General features: G+C 44.6%; 1 protein-coding gene and 1 long non-coding RNA gene across 3 annotated transcripts in view; one reads left to right on the top strand and one right to left on the bottom strand.

The window, feature by feature from the left end:
* Positions 1–18590, top strand: part of SLC6A4 (solute carrier family 6 member 4) — a 131334-nt gene that overhangs the window by 21417 nt on the left and 91327 nt on the right. Inside the window, exons 2-4 of the mRNA XM_078768318.1 lie at positions 9892–10111; positions 10225–10363; positions 15445–15579. Coding sequence (XP_078624444.1) covers positions 9892–10111; positions 10225–10363; positions 15445–15579 — 494 coding nt within the window. The remainder of the gene's footprint in view (positions 1–9891; positions 10112–10224; positions 10364–15444; positions 15580–18590) is intronic.
* The window catches only part of LOC137439417 (uncharacterized), a 104241-nt gene continuing 93369 nt past the window's right edge, over positions 7719–18590 (bottom strand). For both annotated transcript variants that reach the window (XR_010986925.2, XR_010986924.2), the window contains 3 exons: positions 15394–15574; positions 10161–10333; positions 7719–8097 (listed from right to left, as the gene is read on the bottom strand). This is a non-coding gene — a long non-coding RNA (uncharacterized LOC137439417). The remainder of the gene's footprint in view (positions 8098–10160; positions 10334–15393; positions 15575–18590) is intronic.

Here is an 18590-nt window from a genome sequence, read left to right as displayed (position 1 = left end):
GAACCTGGGGTCCATCAAGTGGTACTTGGCCGCAGAACAGCGGTCCATAAAGTGGTACATCAACGCAATGCATGCTGGTTCTGGGAATCTCGTGCGCACAATGGCCACCTCACGCACGCTCCCCTCGGCACCCAATGGCGCACAGGTCATGTGGGAGACAAAAGAGACAATTGAGCGAGGGGTAAGGTCACAAGGGTACACGTCAATAAGGCAATGCAGGGTGAAGTGCGTACGGAGAGCGAAGTGAGAAAGCTCGTCCCTACCATACGTCACCCCCCTGTCACCTACACTACCCTTGCCCTTATCCCATATGTACAAAATCTACACATTACCAATTCATCACTACTGTCACGTCTTCCCCATATTTCCTCTATACCAAATTCGTCTCCACAATCCCACTATCCAAAATTTGCCATCACCCAATTCGTCATCAATCCTCATAAGGAGGGAGAGATGGAATTACGCACAATGTCACACCCACGTCATGATGCGTCTCACAATCCAAACATCTGCACAATAAAAATAATAAAACATGGCATGGTGTGGAGTTCCTGTCACCTCAGGTGAGTGGATGCAGATGGTGCGAGGAGACTTCATCCTAACTACTTTCTAAATGACATTAACACACTTTACACTACCCGGGGTCTCTCCCTGCCAATCCATTGGCCAACTTACACTATGGGTTCTAAAAACCAATTTCCCATTGACCAAACTGTGGTGCTTCTCAATTTGGGGTCTCACTCCCCCGATTCATCTCCCGGTGCCTTCGCACAATTTCTGGGCTGCGACGTGTAGCTCTCCCAGCAGGTCTACCCACCTGCACACCTCCACCACTGTAGTTGCCACCCGAGCTTACCTAGCTCCTCACCCTAACCTAACTAACTGGGGAAGGCCCTCTCCTGGCTCTGTCACCCCACTCGGTGCCCTCTGGCACTGGGCTACCCGGGTCCGTCCTCCGGATCCTCGGGCCCCATCCACAACAACTACTACCGGCTCCCAGAGCCCACCTGCGGCCTCACCTGGCCGACATCCTCACAGTGGTGGAGCGCCCAACCAACTACACACACTAACAGGCTACACGCCCAGCCATTTCCACAACACTAATGCACCCATCCAAAGACCATTCTTTCACCCGCACCACAGATGCCAATATCCAACCACAATTTACCTGTACCCTCTACCTAACACTTACACTACCCGCCCCGGGTATCCGTGATGGGGGTCCACTCTTCCCCCATTCACACCTTCGCACCATCCACTCCACTCCACAATTTCCACCATACTCACTCCACGACCATCCATTCCAATACTCCATTTATTCCACACTACCATTTATTCCACACAGCCACATACACCTGTTGTTGCACACCTGTGCCCTCACACCTGGTGCCACCTGCACCCTCCTTTCTTCCTGGACCATTTGGTCAACACAACACGCAATCATCATCACTCACTCATACACTGCTCCATTCACCTGTTCAGTTGCACACCTGTGCAATCACACCTGTTCAATCCTCACACACGGCATCATCTCAGCTAACTACTCCCCTCTGAAACTTGCGCTTCCCAGTCGTCCCTTTAAACTATTGCGCTCCCACGTCATTATCATCCACACTAAACTACCTGCGTCCCCACAACAGGTATCAGTCACTAACTAATCTTAACGTCACCTAATGTCAATCTTCTAGGTCCCTACACACGATATATCCTAACCCACCCGGGCTAGTTTTCACTGCCATCAACCCCATAAGCTATAGCGCATTTGCCCCACTTTCTGTGAGGGATGGTGGATTTGCCATCCCACCACATCGGGGAGGTCCTACTATCAATTTTGCACACCAAATTCCAACCAATTCAAAAATTTTCCATTTACTGCCAATTCTACCCACTATTATAAATTTCGTATCAAATCACTACCATCATCATCATCACAGTCCGCTATATCCTAGCCTCGGTGCGTCATGACATCATTCAACTCGGTTCGTAAAGCCGAGCAATGAATTCGGGTTGTTTTGGTTGCCTGCAGGTTGAATCCGTCCGGCTTTCGGTTCAAGGGAGGTGGTTTGGTTGGACCGAGGCTCCACGCACCATCTCGGCGCGGCACCTTGCGGTCCCGGGCCCGATGGCTCAATCTCCCCCGGTCGGAACCCCGTCCCCACCAGGGGGCACCGTTCCGCCTCCTCCCACTCGCCCTTGAACCGGACCGGTCGCCTCGCCCGACAAAGCCCGGACTCGACCGTGCGGGGCGGGGCCAAGCCCGAATCGGCAACGACGCTTCGAAGAGAAGCGACGCAGCATCGACCCGCGCCGGGCCTCGCACCCAACAAAGCACCCCTCGCACCGAGTGCTCGCATCGGCTATCCGTCGCCCTAACCGCTAACCCGGTTACCGTCGATGCTTCACTTGCATGCTTACAAGCATACGCTACCCCTTTCACCCTCACAAAACCTGGCGTTCCAACGCCGTCCGTACATTCCACCAACGCTCTCCCTGTTACACACCACACCTCTCACGCACACTCTTGCGCACACTTTGGTCCACACCTCTCCTCCGTTACGTCCTCCGTAACACTCACCATGGGCATGCACTCTTGCATCCACCCACTAACGCGCTCACCTGGGCTCTCCCACACCCGCACTACCACCAATTCAGGTGTGCTTTCTCGCACACGTTCCACCACCACCTTACTCTCCGTGTCACACTTCGTACACCCCGACGTGCATTCTCGCTCGCACTCGGTTTCACACTCGCGCTCTGATGTGCCCTCTCGCACCTGCGCCATCACCAACTCACTATTCGTGTCACACTCCGTACACCCCGACGTGCATTCTCGCTCGCACTCGGTATCACTCCCACACTTTATAACACACCCACTCGCCGTCGCACACTTTTTCCTCCCACGCGTGCCATTTCCACTCACACGGGACCCTTCACCAATGCCCGGATGCTTCCTCGATCCCAAGCGCGCGAAAATTCTTTTGTCGCCAAACATCCTTTTACAAAATCTCCCAGCACAATATACAGCACGACTCACCTCGGGGATCCTTTTCTCCACTCGAACCTGCAAACTTCCATTCGGGTTAAGCACAGCATCGTGATGTGAGCAGGGACTTTGTACATTTTCCATTTCTCCCTGCAATTCCCGGGCTACCTCCGTCATCTCTTCAATTTCAATGCCCACTTCCGCTTTTTCTTTACTCACCTCGACGACCGCTGGCTTTAATAAAACACCCTCTACCTCATCGGTCGCCGGCTTTTCCAAACCCCGTGTCGCGATTTCTACCCCGGTCATTGTACCCGTGCTTTTCTCCGCTTCGTTCAACCAGTGCTTCTCGATCCGCGTTACCTCCTCGTGCACCCCTGGGACCCCCTCGCCCACCATGCGATCCATGGTCTCCCCACATTTTTGCATACGGTCACCCATTCTGTTGGTTATTGCTTCAATTTGGTTTCCCAATCGCTCACTGTTAGCATCCATCCGGTTCCCCATTACCCACAATTGCTCACTCTGCAGGTTGAGGGACGCCTGCATTTGTACCATAAATTGCTCCATGAGGGCCTGCATTTGGGTCATCCCTCCCACTTGTGCAGCGGGTGCGGCCGCCGCAGCCATGTGCGAGGCGCCATTTTGCGCGCCCGCAACCTCGTGCGCGAGGACGCCATTTTGTGCGTCTGATACACCCTCAACCACCTCATTGCTCTCCTCCTCCCTTTCTTCCCCTAAGTCCTGGGTTACCCCTAACCCGTCTATCTCCCCCACCGACATCCGATCGCCTTGATTGTCCATGGCGCGATCTCAAAATTCGGGTTTTATAAAACAAAATAAATTTCGGCAGCTTGTAATTTTGAGCGCGTTAAGCACGCTTCGGGTCCGATCTCACTCCTCGACACCAATTGTTGCGGACGCGGTTAAAGATGTTATTTTACCGAGCGGTTGGTATTACCGCGTCCGAACAGTTACTCCCCGATTAGAACCCGACGTTGACCAGATCGCACCGCAGATATTCAATCGGGAAACCTCTAAAGCGACCGAAAGAGAAGGAAAAGAGAAGAAGACAGAGTACGGAGGAAGAACAGATTTATTATACACACACAAGCAAAAAGAAAGAGCGACCAAAATTATTTACAGCAATGGATGGAAGAAGCAGTCACACAGTGCATCGTTAGCTTAAACTATTCATTTTACTTAACCCCAAGACAACGAGTAGGACAGACGACGTTCACACTTACACGGGGGATATTGCAGGCAGGTAGGGCTTGAGGTGGATTGCTGGAGAGGGAGGCAGGGTCGGAGGCAGCAGCTCTCAATTCCTCGCGTTTTTGGCGGGAAAACCCTCCGTCGCGTATACGCTGCCGATGCTGTAGACGTCACGCGCTGGCTCGGGCACACCTGCTCCTCTCCTTCTGGTGGAGCCGTCTCCCTCCTTTCAGCGCGTCTCTCCTTAGCTGGTTTCCTCTCCTCTTTGGCTTGGAGCGTCTCGCATCTCACCGCTCCTTTCGTATGTCACCTCTTCGCTCATCTCCCATCTCATCTGCTGAAGCAGTCCCTTCCCGTCGCTTTTATTACCCCGGGCGGAATCAAGCCGCCGGCTGCGAGGGCACGCCTACCGGGTCGCTCACCGCGGTGCTGATTGGCCAAGTGGGGTTGGCTCACTCCTCCCCTCTATGACGAGGTGGAGACACGCCTTTCTTCTCCGAGATTAGCACATGGGCAATGGCGGCTTGCGGGATTGAACACCACTCGCACCCCTTTTGAAAGGAACTTTGGAGAGCGGAGATGTTTTGGGAAATTGAAAGGGCCTACGCTTATTTTGTTTGATACAATGCAAAGTCAATCTAGTGGGAAACACATATTTAGCCTACATAGAATAAGGAAATACACTATTTAAAAAGATATATCGTGGCCTGCGTGTAAGTTTCATGGAATTATCTAGGAGGACGGCTGCGACCATTATTTACATTACGAGGGTGTTACACATAACAAAACCATACTTTTTACATTCGTTACACTTCCTCCAAAATTGTTACACTTCTCAAAAACCGTTACACTTCTCAAATTCGTTACACTTCTCAAAACCGTTACAATATATATATATATATATATATATATATATTTGTGTCGCAGGTTGTGACCAATGTGTGGTCATTCTTGATTAATGCAATCTGGAACCCAGGCCTGTTCCTAATCTTCATTAATGGCCTTTCTGATTCTCTGGATAATCTTCCTTATCTTTTTGCTGATGACTCCACACTTTGGTGGAACATTCTTCATCCTTCAGATAGGCAGGCAGCAGCCTCTTTACGTGGGATTGTCTTTATGAAGAAGCTTGAATCCTTTCTGCAAAATAAGTCATTGCGGTCAATCATCCTCGGACAGTATGACATCGGACACATCAATCTAGCATTCCAGCCAAAGGATTATTGGAGAAAGGCCCTGTTCTACCCATTCTTTGATCACCTTACCAGTTGGTTAAACTCTGTCTTTCAAAAGATTAATTCACTGCCCAATACTTGGTGCCAGTCAATCTGCAGATACGAATTCCACAGATGGAGGCTAATCTGGTACACTTATTTGCAGCAGATATTCCTTCAGAAGTTCCGGTCTTGTGGAAAGTGAACTCTTGTAATGGACATTTAAATGGCAAGAAGAGAAAAACTTCCAATCTCACTAGGGGAGGCTCTACAAGATGGACTTGCCCCCCATGGAAAGAAGAGAAAAACTTCCAATCTCACTAGGAGAGGCTCTACAAGATGCAGATATAGATCTCTACCCAAAATATCAGCAGAGCAGCCCTTAGTGTTGCTTACGATGCCTCTCTCAAATTCTACAGCAGAAAGGTCTTTCGGTACTTTGCACAGGATAAATAACTATACATATGGTCCACAGTGAGGGAACAGCATGTGAGTGGCTTGGCCATGATGTGTATTCATCAGAACTTCCAAATCGATGTGGTCAGTGTACTGAGCAAATTTGCTATGGATGACCTAAAGCCCTAAACGTTAACACCAAAAATGTGAACCTCTCCTAGCTTCCCATAGTTGTTGGTATACCTGGACCAATGTTCTGTTTATTCCATCCATTATGGAACAGAATGCTCTGCGATGAATACGAACACATCAGCTATCCTTAAAGGCAGATTGGAGATATGGTCCATGCAAGACAAGTTGGAAAAGAAAATGAGGTATCGGAGCTCCTGGGGTGTAGTTATTCAAGTTGTTGACCAGAAGAGTAACCTGGGGAAGGGGAGGTTCGACAGTCAATTATTTTGGAGGGACGGAGTCCTGTACTGTATTTTTAATATTTTTCCAAAGTTTTGATTGCTAGCCTTTCCAAAAAGGTAGAGGCTATTGTGGAGTGTGTGCGTGTGCGCATTTATGTGACAGACCATACCAAAGTCAACTTTAATATTGCAACCGCAAGAGGCCTCAGGTGCCGTGCAAGAAAGTCGTCTAATTCATCCAGTACATTGTTACATCTAATTTAACCAGGGCCCGGTTGCTTGAAGCTATCCAGTGGATAAATTTAATTTGCCGGATATGTGATATATCCACCGGACAGGCTTATCCGGGCTTCGAGGAAATGGGCCCAGAAGTTGATTTTAAACCTGGAATAAATATGGATTATTCCCAAGTTGTCAGCATGTTTTCCGAGTGTGTGTTTGTCTGTCTATGCCAGCCATGGTTTGAATTATGCTGCAAGGCTGATATACTCTATTGACATGGTATGCCCGGCTGGCCTTTGGCACAGTTCAATAAAACTGTCTAATTTAACCATAACATCATTACCTGCACATGTGAAGCAAAAAGCAGTTAAGCAATTGGTTCACTTTGTTTGTCTATCTGTCTGTCTACAGATGTCAGGCTCTGATAGACAACTTAATTTCAAATGAATTATATATTTTTTAACACTGTAGAACAAATCTCCTTGTCACTTTCAAAAAGTTCCAGTTCAGCGATACTTAGACAAAATGTTACGCCATTTCACATCATCTCGACCAATCAAATTTTCCGCTCGTGTTCTCTGGCGGGAGAATATCGAGATTCAGGCAAAATGGCGGCTTAGAGGAAATATAGATTGGAGTAAGCTGCTCGATGAACTCTCTAGTTTCGTCTAATTTAACCGCAAGTTATTTTTGTACCTTAACGGTGCGAATGTTGCAGGTTTCGTCAAAAAAAAAACCCTTCGTCGGTACAATAAAGAAAAACTCTTTTGTTCCAACGAAGGGTTAATGCCCAGAATGTCAGCTTCTCCTTGCTCCCCCCGAGCAGTGCGCATTCCTTATATTCTATTCTGATGTTCCTCAGGGATAAGTTTTCTCTCGATGATATCGGCCATCATGATCATGATGTTATTCGCTCGTATTTGCTTGAATTGTTTACTCCTGGGTAGGGGTCGGCATGGTACATTAGCTTGATTTGTTAAATGACCTTTCAGTTTATTCTGACTTCCTGTTATTTTGGATGTTATTTTTGACTCAACAATGGTGGGATACATCGTATCATATGAAGAAGATAAGAGTGATTTCCTTGAAGGTTTCTTGTTCTTATATGACAATGTGCTCTTCTTTCCAAGCTCACCTCCATCACTACCAATGGTTCATTTCCTACTGCTTGTCAAATTTCCTTTATAAATATCACATGTGAGAGTCATTTACATTTCAAATATACCATATTGCTCAATTTCTCAAATCGGACTTGAAATTACAGGATATACAAAATATCACTTCATCAAAGCTCTTTTAATGACCCTTAACTTTTATTTTAGATTATATTGATGATGTTGAAATGAAAAGTAATTTCATTTATCAAACAATGCGGAACAATTTGTATGCACATTTATACACAGCAAATGGTAGTTTTATATCACAAGTGAATGGGACATCTTTTTTATGGCCTCTTCGATGAACACGACCTCAAAATCCTGCACCTGCATCATGCGCCCATTAAAACGATTCATGTTTCCGTTAAACAATTTAATGCAACCTTGTTCATTTGCTCACAAACATGTCACGCTCTTCTTAAGCAGCTCACAGGTTGCGCTCCGCTAGTCTTGCTCACCGAAGTGGATTGTTTTCCACAGGGATCCAGGGCAATATCCTGGAGCAAACAGAAAAATCTCCTTCGAATTATTGGGGTAAAAGCAACTTCATGACAATTTCATTTTTTCCTTTAGACAAAATCTCAACGCAATGAAATCATACAAGAGTAAAAGATTTCACAAGACATTTTGTATACGGTATTGTTCTTATTTAAGAAAATCTGTGTGAAAGATTTGAAAATATTGCAAACTGAGTACAGCATATGTTAATCCAATTTTGATGGTAAAAAGACCTGTATTCTTGTATGAAGCGGAGGCTTTGGTTGTGAGAAAGGAAGTGAGAGAGTGTTCCAGAGGATGGAAATGTGGACGCAAAGATGGATGATGGGGATCTCTCGGAGAGAAAGGAAGAAGGTTATCAGGAGGCAGACAGGAGTTAGTGAGTCTGAAAAAGGCACCAGAGGCACGTCTGCATTGGTTGGGGCACGTCCGCGTATTAGGTGAGGGAAGAGGGGGATGTTGTCTTGGACGCAGTTGGCAGAGCAACATTGAGGTGGGAAGAAGTAGTGGAGAGGGACATGGTAGAGGTAGGGGTTCAGATATCGGATGCTTGGGTTAGAAGGATGTGGAGAAGGAAACATCATGTTGTCAACCCCAAAAGAGAGAGGGATTAATTTGGGGACAAGAAAGTACCAGTAGATATTTTAGTCCAGTTCTAGCTTAAGTTTTGTATTCCTGAATTCCTTACAATCTCTATAAATATGTAATATTTCTGAAAGATTATGCTCCAAGTGCCTTTATATATTATAATTTATCGATTATATTAATATTTGAAACAGGAAGCTAAGTTAATTTGAATTGCAACTTGATCAATATTAACAAGGCTGACTGCATGGCCTGGAGGTATGTCTCGCCCCTTAGCCGAGTTGTTAGGGTTAGTCGATGATCGCACCTGATCGAAGATCTACGGTAGTCTATATACCTTCCTGGTATATAGAGTACCGCTTCCTGGCGCTTCCATGGAGTTCTTCCAAGGCGTTTTTTGTGTCGTTTTGCCAAAGCCGCTTCTCATTACAAAAGTAATAACACCTATGATAATGGCATCTTACTATAATTCACCAAATGTCTGTCTGTCTGTCTGTCCGTCTGTTCCCAGGTACCGCAAAAACGGCTGAACCGATTGCAACGAAATTTTGGGTGGGTAATCCTGGGACCCCCTGGAGTAAAATAGGCCATATTGTTTTACCAATTTTTTTTCCAATTTCCAGTTTTCCCAAAGACATGGAATAATATTTACTGATATGAACAGTGATGTGGCTTTTATTGAAATTCCACAAATACTGTTTAGATTTTGATGATTTGGGTGTGATATGATTTAACGGATGTTTATATGAATCGTTTAAAATAAATAAAGCCTTCAATTTCTGATATTTTGCCTTTTCATTTGGGCCACCCAATTGAAGCCCCGCCCATAGGGTGGGTACCGTTGCTACTTAATGTAATACCATCAGGCTTGTTGTTTTCATTTCCTTTGGTTTAATAATTTAATTATTGGTGGGTATGCAACCAATTGGCGTCAAATCTGCAGCATCAAGCTCTGCCACATACGGTCAACAAATCCAAAAAACCAAGGAATCTTCCCCAAAATGTCGTCGCTACTTTCCATATAATGACAATTTTAGAAACAAAGAGCGAGTCTCCGATGGGATCGTTATTAGTCTGCAATGCAAAGTGCGCAGCATCCTCTGAACGATCCTGAATGATAACATTTCGAGCCCGTTCGAATTAATTTCCTGTTTTCCTCCGTGTGCCAATATTTTCGCGACATCTCCCCTCCACCTTTTCACCGGCAGGTATCGGCTTTGCTATCTGCGTCATCAACTTTTACGTGGCCTTTTATTACAACACCGTCATTGCCTGGGCCGTTTACTATCTCTACTCGTCTCTTGCGATGACCCTGCCCTGGTCGACCTGCAACAACGCCTGGAACACGCCCAACTGCATCGACCACAACGACGTGAACGCCAGCGAATGGAGCAGCCACTCGAGTTCTCCGGCTGAAGAGTTCTACATGTGAGTGGGCCTACTCACCTACACTACTGTAAGATTAGGGTGCGCTTACCTTATCGAAGTGATGTCCGTGATTTGATTTCCCTTAACCCAAGTCGGTCTGTGTCCGGGGGCAGGTTGAACGTCTTGGAAATCAGAAATTCCTCTGGGCTTGGGAATGTTGGCGGAATAAAGTGGCAACTCGTCTTGTGCATCTTGCTCATCTTCATCATCGTTTACTTCAGCCTGTGGAAAGGCGTGAAGACATCGGGGAAAGTGAGGCCTAACTTGTCCCAATTCAACGAGGCCTTGCAATTCACATAACAATGTTCTTTTGTTTCCTGCAAGTTCTGGAAAACAAGTGTTATTCGATACACTGTACACACAGAATGAATACCCCTTTGGAGCAATGGATATGCTGGTTATAAAAATGTTCTTTTATGGGGTCATCTATTTATCATATATGTGAAGGGAAGGGGCCTGAAAACTGGAAGAAGGAAAATAATGGAAGATAAGAGACAAAGGTGTGAGGAGGGATGAGTAAAGTGGAGGAGTATGAAGGGGATAGTTTTCATACATATTAAATATTTAGTTTAAATGCATCAGATAAATGCTTTTGGAGAACAATATGCTATTTGAATGTGGCAAATGCTTCAAAAATCTTAACGTAACAAACATAACCTTGCATTAGAACCAGCTGAAGTGCTAGTATCATTGTGTAAGTGGCACCTATGGGTTAATAAATGGTTAGTATGAATGAATGAATGATCGTTTTAAGGCCATTTTCCCCGCTGGAGTGGGGGTTAGCCTTGCGGGACCCATGACAATCATGGTTCCCTGTTTGAGGCAATGTTTTTATGGCCGGATGCCCTTCCTGACGCCAACCCTCAGTCGCCTCTTATGACACGCAGGGATACGGTGTACCTATTCTAAATCGGGGTACACACCAGGATCATTCATCCCAGCGAGCTGGTACTCAATTTGCCGACCTCGGAAGGATGACAGGCTGAGTCAACCCCCCTGGCATTAATTCAGCGATCGATCGGGATTCGAACCCAGGATCCCAAGCCGGCACCCTAACCGCTAAGCCAACACCAGGCTTTAGTATAGAGTAGTTATTTCATTATTAAGTGTTTAGGATAAGTGTAGAAGTAATTATATGTGACATCAAATATGCGTCGCTAATTTGTATAGTTAGAGACATCAAATCCACCCCATTGTGTGTGTCTAAAAATCCTCATCCCTGCTGGTGTATGGTTGGTTATGTTCTTATTCCTCGTTATCTGTATTAAACGCCTCTTTTTAGCCGCGTCGCAAGACGCTGGTCATAGAGTGCCCTCTGCTGTTGTTCTTGTTCTTCTTCTTCTTGTTCTTGTTGTTCTTGCAGAGAAGACAAAACCTCAAAGCTCCACCCATTCTGGGAACCATAGCTCCACCCATTTTGGGAGAGGCTTCATATAAACAAATATCCACCATTTTATTAACTCGCATAGCTTTGAGGCCTGTTTTGTAGGCCCGTGGTGTCTTCCTCTCTCACACAGTTTTATTTCAAATCAAATTCGATATATCATTTCATTTTTAACAGTCGCTAACATAGTTTTAGACTCGGTTGAAAACAAACGGGAAGAAAATGCGATGAAAGTTGCCCTTTATTGAACGAAATGAATTCTCAAAGGCCTGTAACTTCAAGTCCATTGAGATTTTTTTTTTTTTAAATCGCGGCATGGTCAGTCATACACCGTCCGAAATAACAGACGGGAAAATGCCGTGATATATATATTTTGTTTAAATCGCGGCATGCTCAGTCATACACCGCCCAAAATAACAGACAGGAAAATGCCGAGATATATTTAAAATTCGTCCATTTGATGACAATCGTCACGATGAAATATTTAATTTATACGTCGTCACAATAATGTGGAGAGAGGAGCATAGCTTCGTTCACGTGTCGCCACACACGGGAAATTGCCGAGATATATATTTTTTAAATCACGGCATGGTCAGTCATACACCGCCTGAAATAACAGACGGGAAAATGCCGAGATATATTAAAAATTCGTCGCCACACACGGGAAATTGCCGAGATATATTTTCACTTTGCACAAAAATAACATCAAGTAATCGAATCAATAGGAATGTCCTGTGCCTATAACATCGACGTTATAGGCACAGCTGCATCTAGGCATTGTGTAACATCGACGCGGCTTTTGTTTTAATTAAAACTTTTTGTACTTGTTAGTGCTTGCCAGGCCATGAGCACAACTTTAGGCAGGAAATCCCGTTGGGCCGGCCGAGCTGAATAATAGCCATGAGTCGCCCAGTGAGTAAAGACTCAGAATGGTTACTCTGCCCACCTGGACAAGCAGCGACCCAATCGCAAGTGAGATGTGTGAGACACACTGCGTCATTAATGATGTATGTGCCAGAGGCGAAAAAAGGAGAGCTGAGGGAGGATGACATGTGCAAATGCTGGAACCGGTTTTCACTAGAGGGTGTGTGGAGCTGCTAAGAGATGCCATGCCGCCATCTGACCAACCATGCCTCCACATGACGACCATGCCTTCACCTGATCAACCATGCCTTCACCTGACCAACCATGCCTCCACCTGACCACCATGCCTCCACCTGACCAACCATGCCTCCACCTGACCACCATGCCTCCACCTGACCACCATGCCTCCACCTGACCAACCATGCCTCCACCTGACCACCATGCCTCCACCTGACCACCATGCCTCCACCTGACCAACCATTCCTCCACCTGACCAACCATGCCTCCACATGACCAACCATGCCTCCACATGATGACCATGCCTCCACCTGACCACCATTCCTCCACCTGACCAACCATTCCTCCACCTGACCAACCATGCCTCCACCTGACCACCATGCCTCCACCTGACCACCATGCCTCCAACACCAACACCTGACCACCATGCCTCCACCTGACCACCATGCCTCCACCTGACCACCATGCCTCCACCTGACCACCATGCCTCCACCTGACGACCATGACTTCACCTGATCAACCATGCCTTCACCTGATGACCATGCCTTCACTTGACCAACCTTGCCTCCATTTGACCACCATGCCTCAACCTGACAACCATGCCTCCATCTGACGACCATGACTTCACCTGATCAACCATGCCTTCACCTGATGACCATGCCTCCATCTGACCAACCATGCCTCCATCTGACCAACCATGGTCAGATGTTGGTAAAACTTTCTCTGTCATGTGATTTCCCCATGTCTCTCTTCTGTGGTACAAGTCTGAATGCCTAAGGCATAGATAATTGAGGTTCCCAGTCGTTTTTGACTTGTGGGCATGTATGTCGGGTAGTGGCTAAGGGGATTGTTGCATCATTATTGTTGGTTATTACTTCCTTCTGTCCCCAACCCCTCCCTTCCACTTCCGGTTCTGCTAGCGAGGCTGTCTTTTTCCAAGCTCTCCATGCTATCAAAGTAAAGTATTTTTCCCGTTTGTATTTTTGTCAAAATTGTATTTTTATTTTACTGTGTTTCTGTCGACTGTGTTTTAAATAAGATCTCGGTGTAAATCGTGCATACCTGTGTGTAATAGTCGGTTGTTCCTGTCGTGTTTTCAGGCCTTGTCCCTCAAGGCTTTCCTGACTCCTCGGCGGCCTTTTGTTGTCCATTTACTTTCGTTTTCCCACTGTATTGCTTTTTCCTTTGTCTGTCTTTTCAGACATATTTCCATACTTCCCATTTTAAAAAATCCAAAAAAATCCGAATTTCCTCCTCTCTCAGTGGCTTCCTCTCCACCAATCGTGATCACGTGTTTCGCTCCACACGTTTTTTTTTCTTTCTCTCCTTCCTTCATAATTCAATCCTCTCCAGCCGACTCCTTTTCAATTCTAGTTTTCACCATACTCCTTCAACTTTCTCCTTCTTCCTCTGATCCACTTTCACCTGACCTTCAAAAAAAATATTAACGAAGAATTTAAAAAGTAGGCCCCTCCTCCCATACTTATACAATTGCTTATTCGCTTCCTGTTCCTTCATTCTCTGCTCTCCTGGCTGTCACTCTCCTATTCTTCTGTTCCTGCTTCTGAACCTGTTCTGCATTCCTTAATCCACCTTAGGAATCCTTCATGCCCTCATTTAGGGAATTTACCTAGATAGTTTTCACGGTTTAGTTTTAAAATGTTGAAATTTTCCCCTGCAGTGTTGTATTCTGCGCCAGCGAAGGTAAACGCCTCTCCTTCCTTCAGAGCGAATGCCCAACCAAAACAGGTTCAAGCTTTGTTACATCAGCTTTTAATCATCACACTTTATCGGATGACGAGGCAAGAGGCAACCGCACACCAAGATGGACAAGACACCGGAACCCCCGGGCCGCGCATGCGCAAAAGCGATGATGCATATGCCTACGTCACCAAGATTAACCACATTAACATATAATGGCGTGACTACTTTTTTTTTGTTCAAAATCTGCTTGAGAGTTCAAAATTCAAGTTTGCTAATCAATTACTTAGTTATTATCGATTTATTAAGTACTTGTATGTTTTCTTTCTCATCTGGAAAGTATCTCAGGCACTTTTTGAGCTCGGAAGCTGGTATTTGGACACAACAGTGACCAACTAATTTTGCTATAAAGGATATTTTTGATTTATTAATTAAATGATTATTATTTATTTATTTATTGACATAATTAATCAATCAATTATTGTACATCTCTCCCTCCCAATACTGTCTCTATATACTGCAAGGTGGTACTGCTGGACGCCAAAGGTGCCACAGAAATGTCGCGTGCTGGAGGATATGATATTTATATATTTGGCATGGGGTGGTGTACTTTGAATGGAGCTCTCCTTGTTTATCATTCTGTTGTTAAATTTTTGCTCTTGTGTGTCTAAAATAATATTAGTTTATAATCAAGGTGGTGCTCCTCGCTTGCTTCCGTGATCCAATTATGCGATAAGTTAAACCATGTAACAGGTTGAGAGAATGGATACCTGTTCGACTTTTCAAGCTCTCTATTATAAGAGCTCTAGGGATGTTACAAATTGCCACCCAGATGCATCAATCAATATACAACAATAATATATACTGTGTGTATATATATATATATATGTATGTATGTATGTATGTATGTATGTATGTTTATATATATATATATATATATATATATATATATATATATATATATATACATATATATATATATATATATATATATACATATATATATATATACATATGTATGTATGTATGTATGTATGTATATATGTATGTATGTATATATATATATATATATATATGACACACACGACACACATACCACATGATGTTGTGGCTTCTGCACATTTTTGCATCTGCTCCATGGATGCAGGTTGTGTGGGTGACGGCCACTTTCCCTTATGTGGTACTCATCGTTCTGTTGATTCGTGGAGCAACACTTCCTGGAGCTTGGCAAGGAATTCTGTTTTACCTCACACCTGACTGGAGCAAGCTGCTTCACACTGGGGTAAATTGCAATAAATTCTAACCAGATGTATGAATATTCACAAGCATTTTAATTCCAAGAAATGAATTTTTTGGGAATTCTCCTGAAACAATGAGAGTTATTTTCTATGATGGAAATTTTCTTCTAAAGCACAGAATTAGACACTGGAAAAAATTGATATCAAATGACATCTCTGTGCGGTGCTGTGGAAACATATACCAGATTGTCAATGCATTGGGAAAGCTTTTTTATGTTTTCAGTGCAGAATTAATTTGGTTTAGGATATGCACTTAGACAACGTAGGACGTCATTATTAATGGCCTTGTTCTTCAAACCCCTCTTGCCCCAAGGATGATCTACCATACAGATGTTGTCTGTAATAAACCACGATACTGTTCTGCCAATATTGTCAGTAATTTTCAACATTGTTCATGTTTTTGTTCATCAGAAATTTCAGAATTATTTGCTGTTCCATATTTTTTATTGTCTATTTACCACCAATTTGATTATTACCCTGCACTCACGAAGCGAAAAGCGGGGTTAAGCATTCAGGTACGTACTTACGTGTGCCGTGTGCCGTACGTGTCTGCATTTAAAAAAATCATTTTCTCGGCAACCGTTGGTCCGATTGACATGAAATGTTCACCATAGGAGGGCCTCCTGCTGTAGCATATTTTAGTGAATAGTATGACGTAATAGGTCACGTAGTACAGGCGCCATCTTGGAAAAATTTCGCACCTCTATATATCTGAAACCACTCCATGGAAAAAATTGAGACCTGGCTCATTGTCAAATACTCCCCATGGGGAATAAGATATGTTAATGATGATGTCATCGGTGCCTTCGTTATGACGTCATAATTCGACAAGTACAACACTTATCTGATCATTATTTTTAAAAAATTCAGCAACTGTTGGTCTGATGGACGCTAAATTTTCACCATATGAGCGCCTCCTCCTTTCGAATAGTTTAATGATAATCATGACATCATAGGTCATGTGGTACAGGCATCATCTTGGAAAAACCGAAAAATGTTGCACTTCTATATCTCCAAAACCGCTGCATGGAAAAAATTGAAACATGGCTCATTGTAAAGAACTCCATATGGGGAATAGGTGTTGTTAATGATGACGTCATTGGTGCCATAATTATGACGTCATAATTCGACAGGGACAACACTTAGTCTGATCAGTTTGAAATGTATTGAGCGTGATCTATGGAACAATTATATTAGAGAATGTAAATTTATGATGTCATCGCTCACGTGGTCTGGCAGCCATATTGGATCAAAGAAAAAAAATGTTCAAAGACAGAAGAGTTGGCTCGCAATAAGTTGACTGCGCAGGGTTATTATTCTATGAATAGCATCTTGTTAGCACATGCATTAAAGCAGAAAATGCTTGATGACGGGGATTGGTTACTGATGCTGTAAAGACAAAAGTCCCTCAAGCATTATTAATAAACACAAATTCCTAGTTTTGTCTGCAAAAGTCAAGTTTGAGTTTCAGCTACCCTTGGTTTCTATAGCCCTAATCAACAATATTTGAATAACATATGTTCATTTCTGCTTAACGGGGAACCCAAATGCTCAGACCACCTCGACGCTAATCTTTCCATTGATACCTTACAAAATATATATGATGTCTTTTTCCAATTTGCGATTTATAAAGTATGTCATTTTGCAATTAATAGTCGAAATCTTCTTCTTCTTCATTCTTAGGCGTGACGTCAGACTCAAGTCAACCGCCATTTTTGTATTGTATGCCAGGTCGATGCGTATTTTCATATTGTGTGCAAATATGCCAGGTCGATGCGTCCTTGGTGGTTGTAGTAATACAAACCGAGATAGTTTCATGCTACACCAATGGCTGAAAGACCCTACGTTTGCCAGAAATTGGAAAAGGTTTGTCCGACATACCCGAATGTGGAACGGGCCTACAAAATGCTCGCTTTTGTGCTTTTATTAAACAGCAGAGATGGATAGATATAATTGGTTATCCACCACAATTGAGAAACGATGACATACCCACCATCCTGTGCAGAAGAAACAGCCGTAGCTCAAAATTGTAAGACCATCTCTGCCCAGCTTCCAGCAAATGTGCACGAGCGATTTGAGTGGTGAATCAAGCACCTGTGTTGGCCTGCCGGGGACCGATCTTACCTCTCCACCACCTTCATACCTACCCTCCCCTCCCCCCCCTCCCTACCACCTCCCTACCACCTCCTCCTCCACCACTCCCCCCTCCACTGGGATGGGACATTGACACAACAGTGAAACACGACGTGGCACTGACACAACACAGCATGGACACGATGGTGGAACACGATGGTGGGACACGACACAGCACAACTACAGACACAAATGGCATTGCTGGAAAGTATGAAACGGGGTGATCTTGGAACATGCAGGACACTGGGTCAGCCTGCAATGGTGGGACAAAGCATTCATCAGCCATTTTGTCGACAGTGTCAGAGTGTGAACTGGGCAGTGTCGTACCATGTCTGTGCCATGTCCATGCGGTGTCCGCGCTATGTCCGTGCTGTGTAGGTGCTGTGTCCATGCTGTGTTGTACCATATTTATTTAGGAGTAATAGGACTGATTTATCAATTAATACAAAAGCCCTTATAAACTCTCATTTTATCGGAAAACAAAACCGACCAATCTGTAGTGAACATGCGACTGGCGTTTTCTTCTCCACTATGAACTCCATTGTCGCCATGTTCGTCTAAATTGCTCGCCTATGACTTGAAGCGACACAGCTCCATAATTCCCCCGAAAGTGGGTCCCTCAATAATTTTGGCTCCAATAGTTTCTTCAAAATCCCATTGATCGTTTTCAACAAACTGAGAACCTTCAGAGTTGTTGTTGGATAGACCCAGACAGTTCTCTCGAACAAGCCTGTGGAACGGGGACAGCCAATTGATCTCCCAGGAGCGACCCAGAGATCCCCCACATCCAGGATGGCATACCACTGCCTTCACAAAGTCAGGGCCACAACAGAGTTAGAGAGAGGGAGAGACAGACAGACAA

The sequence above is a fragment of the Myxine glutinosa genome, chromosome 14 (assembly GCF_964187855.1).
Source record: "Myxine glutinosa chromosome 14, kmMyxGlut1.1, whole genome shotgun sequence".
In the NCBI taxonomy this organism is placed as follows: Eukaryota; Metazoa; Chordata; class Myxini; order Myxiniformes; family Myxinidae; genus Myxine; species Myxine glutinosa.
Note: the sequence above shows the minus strand (reverse complement) of the source record. Positions and strands in the feature narration are given on the sequence as shown.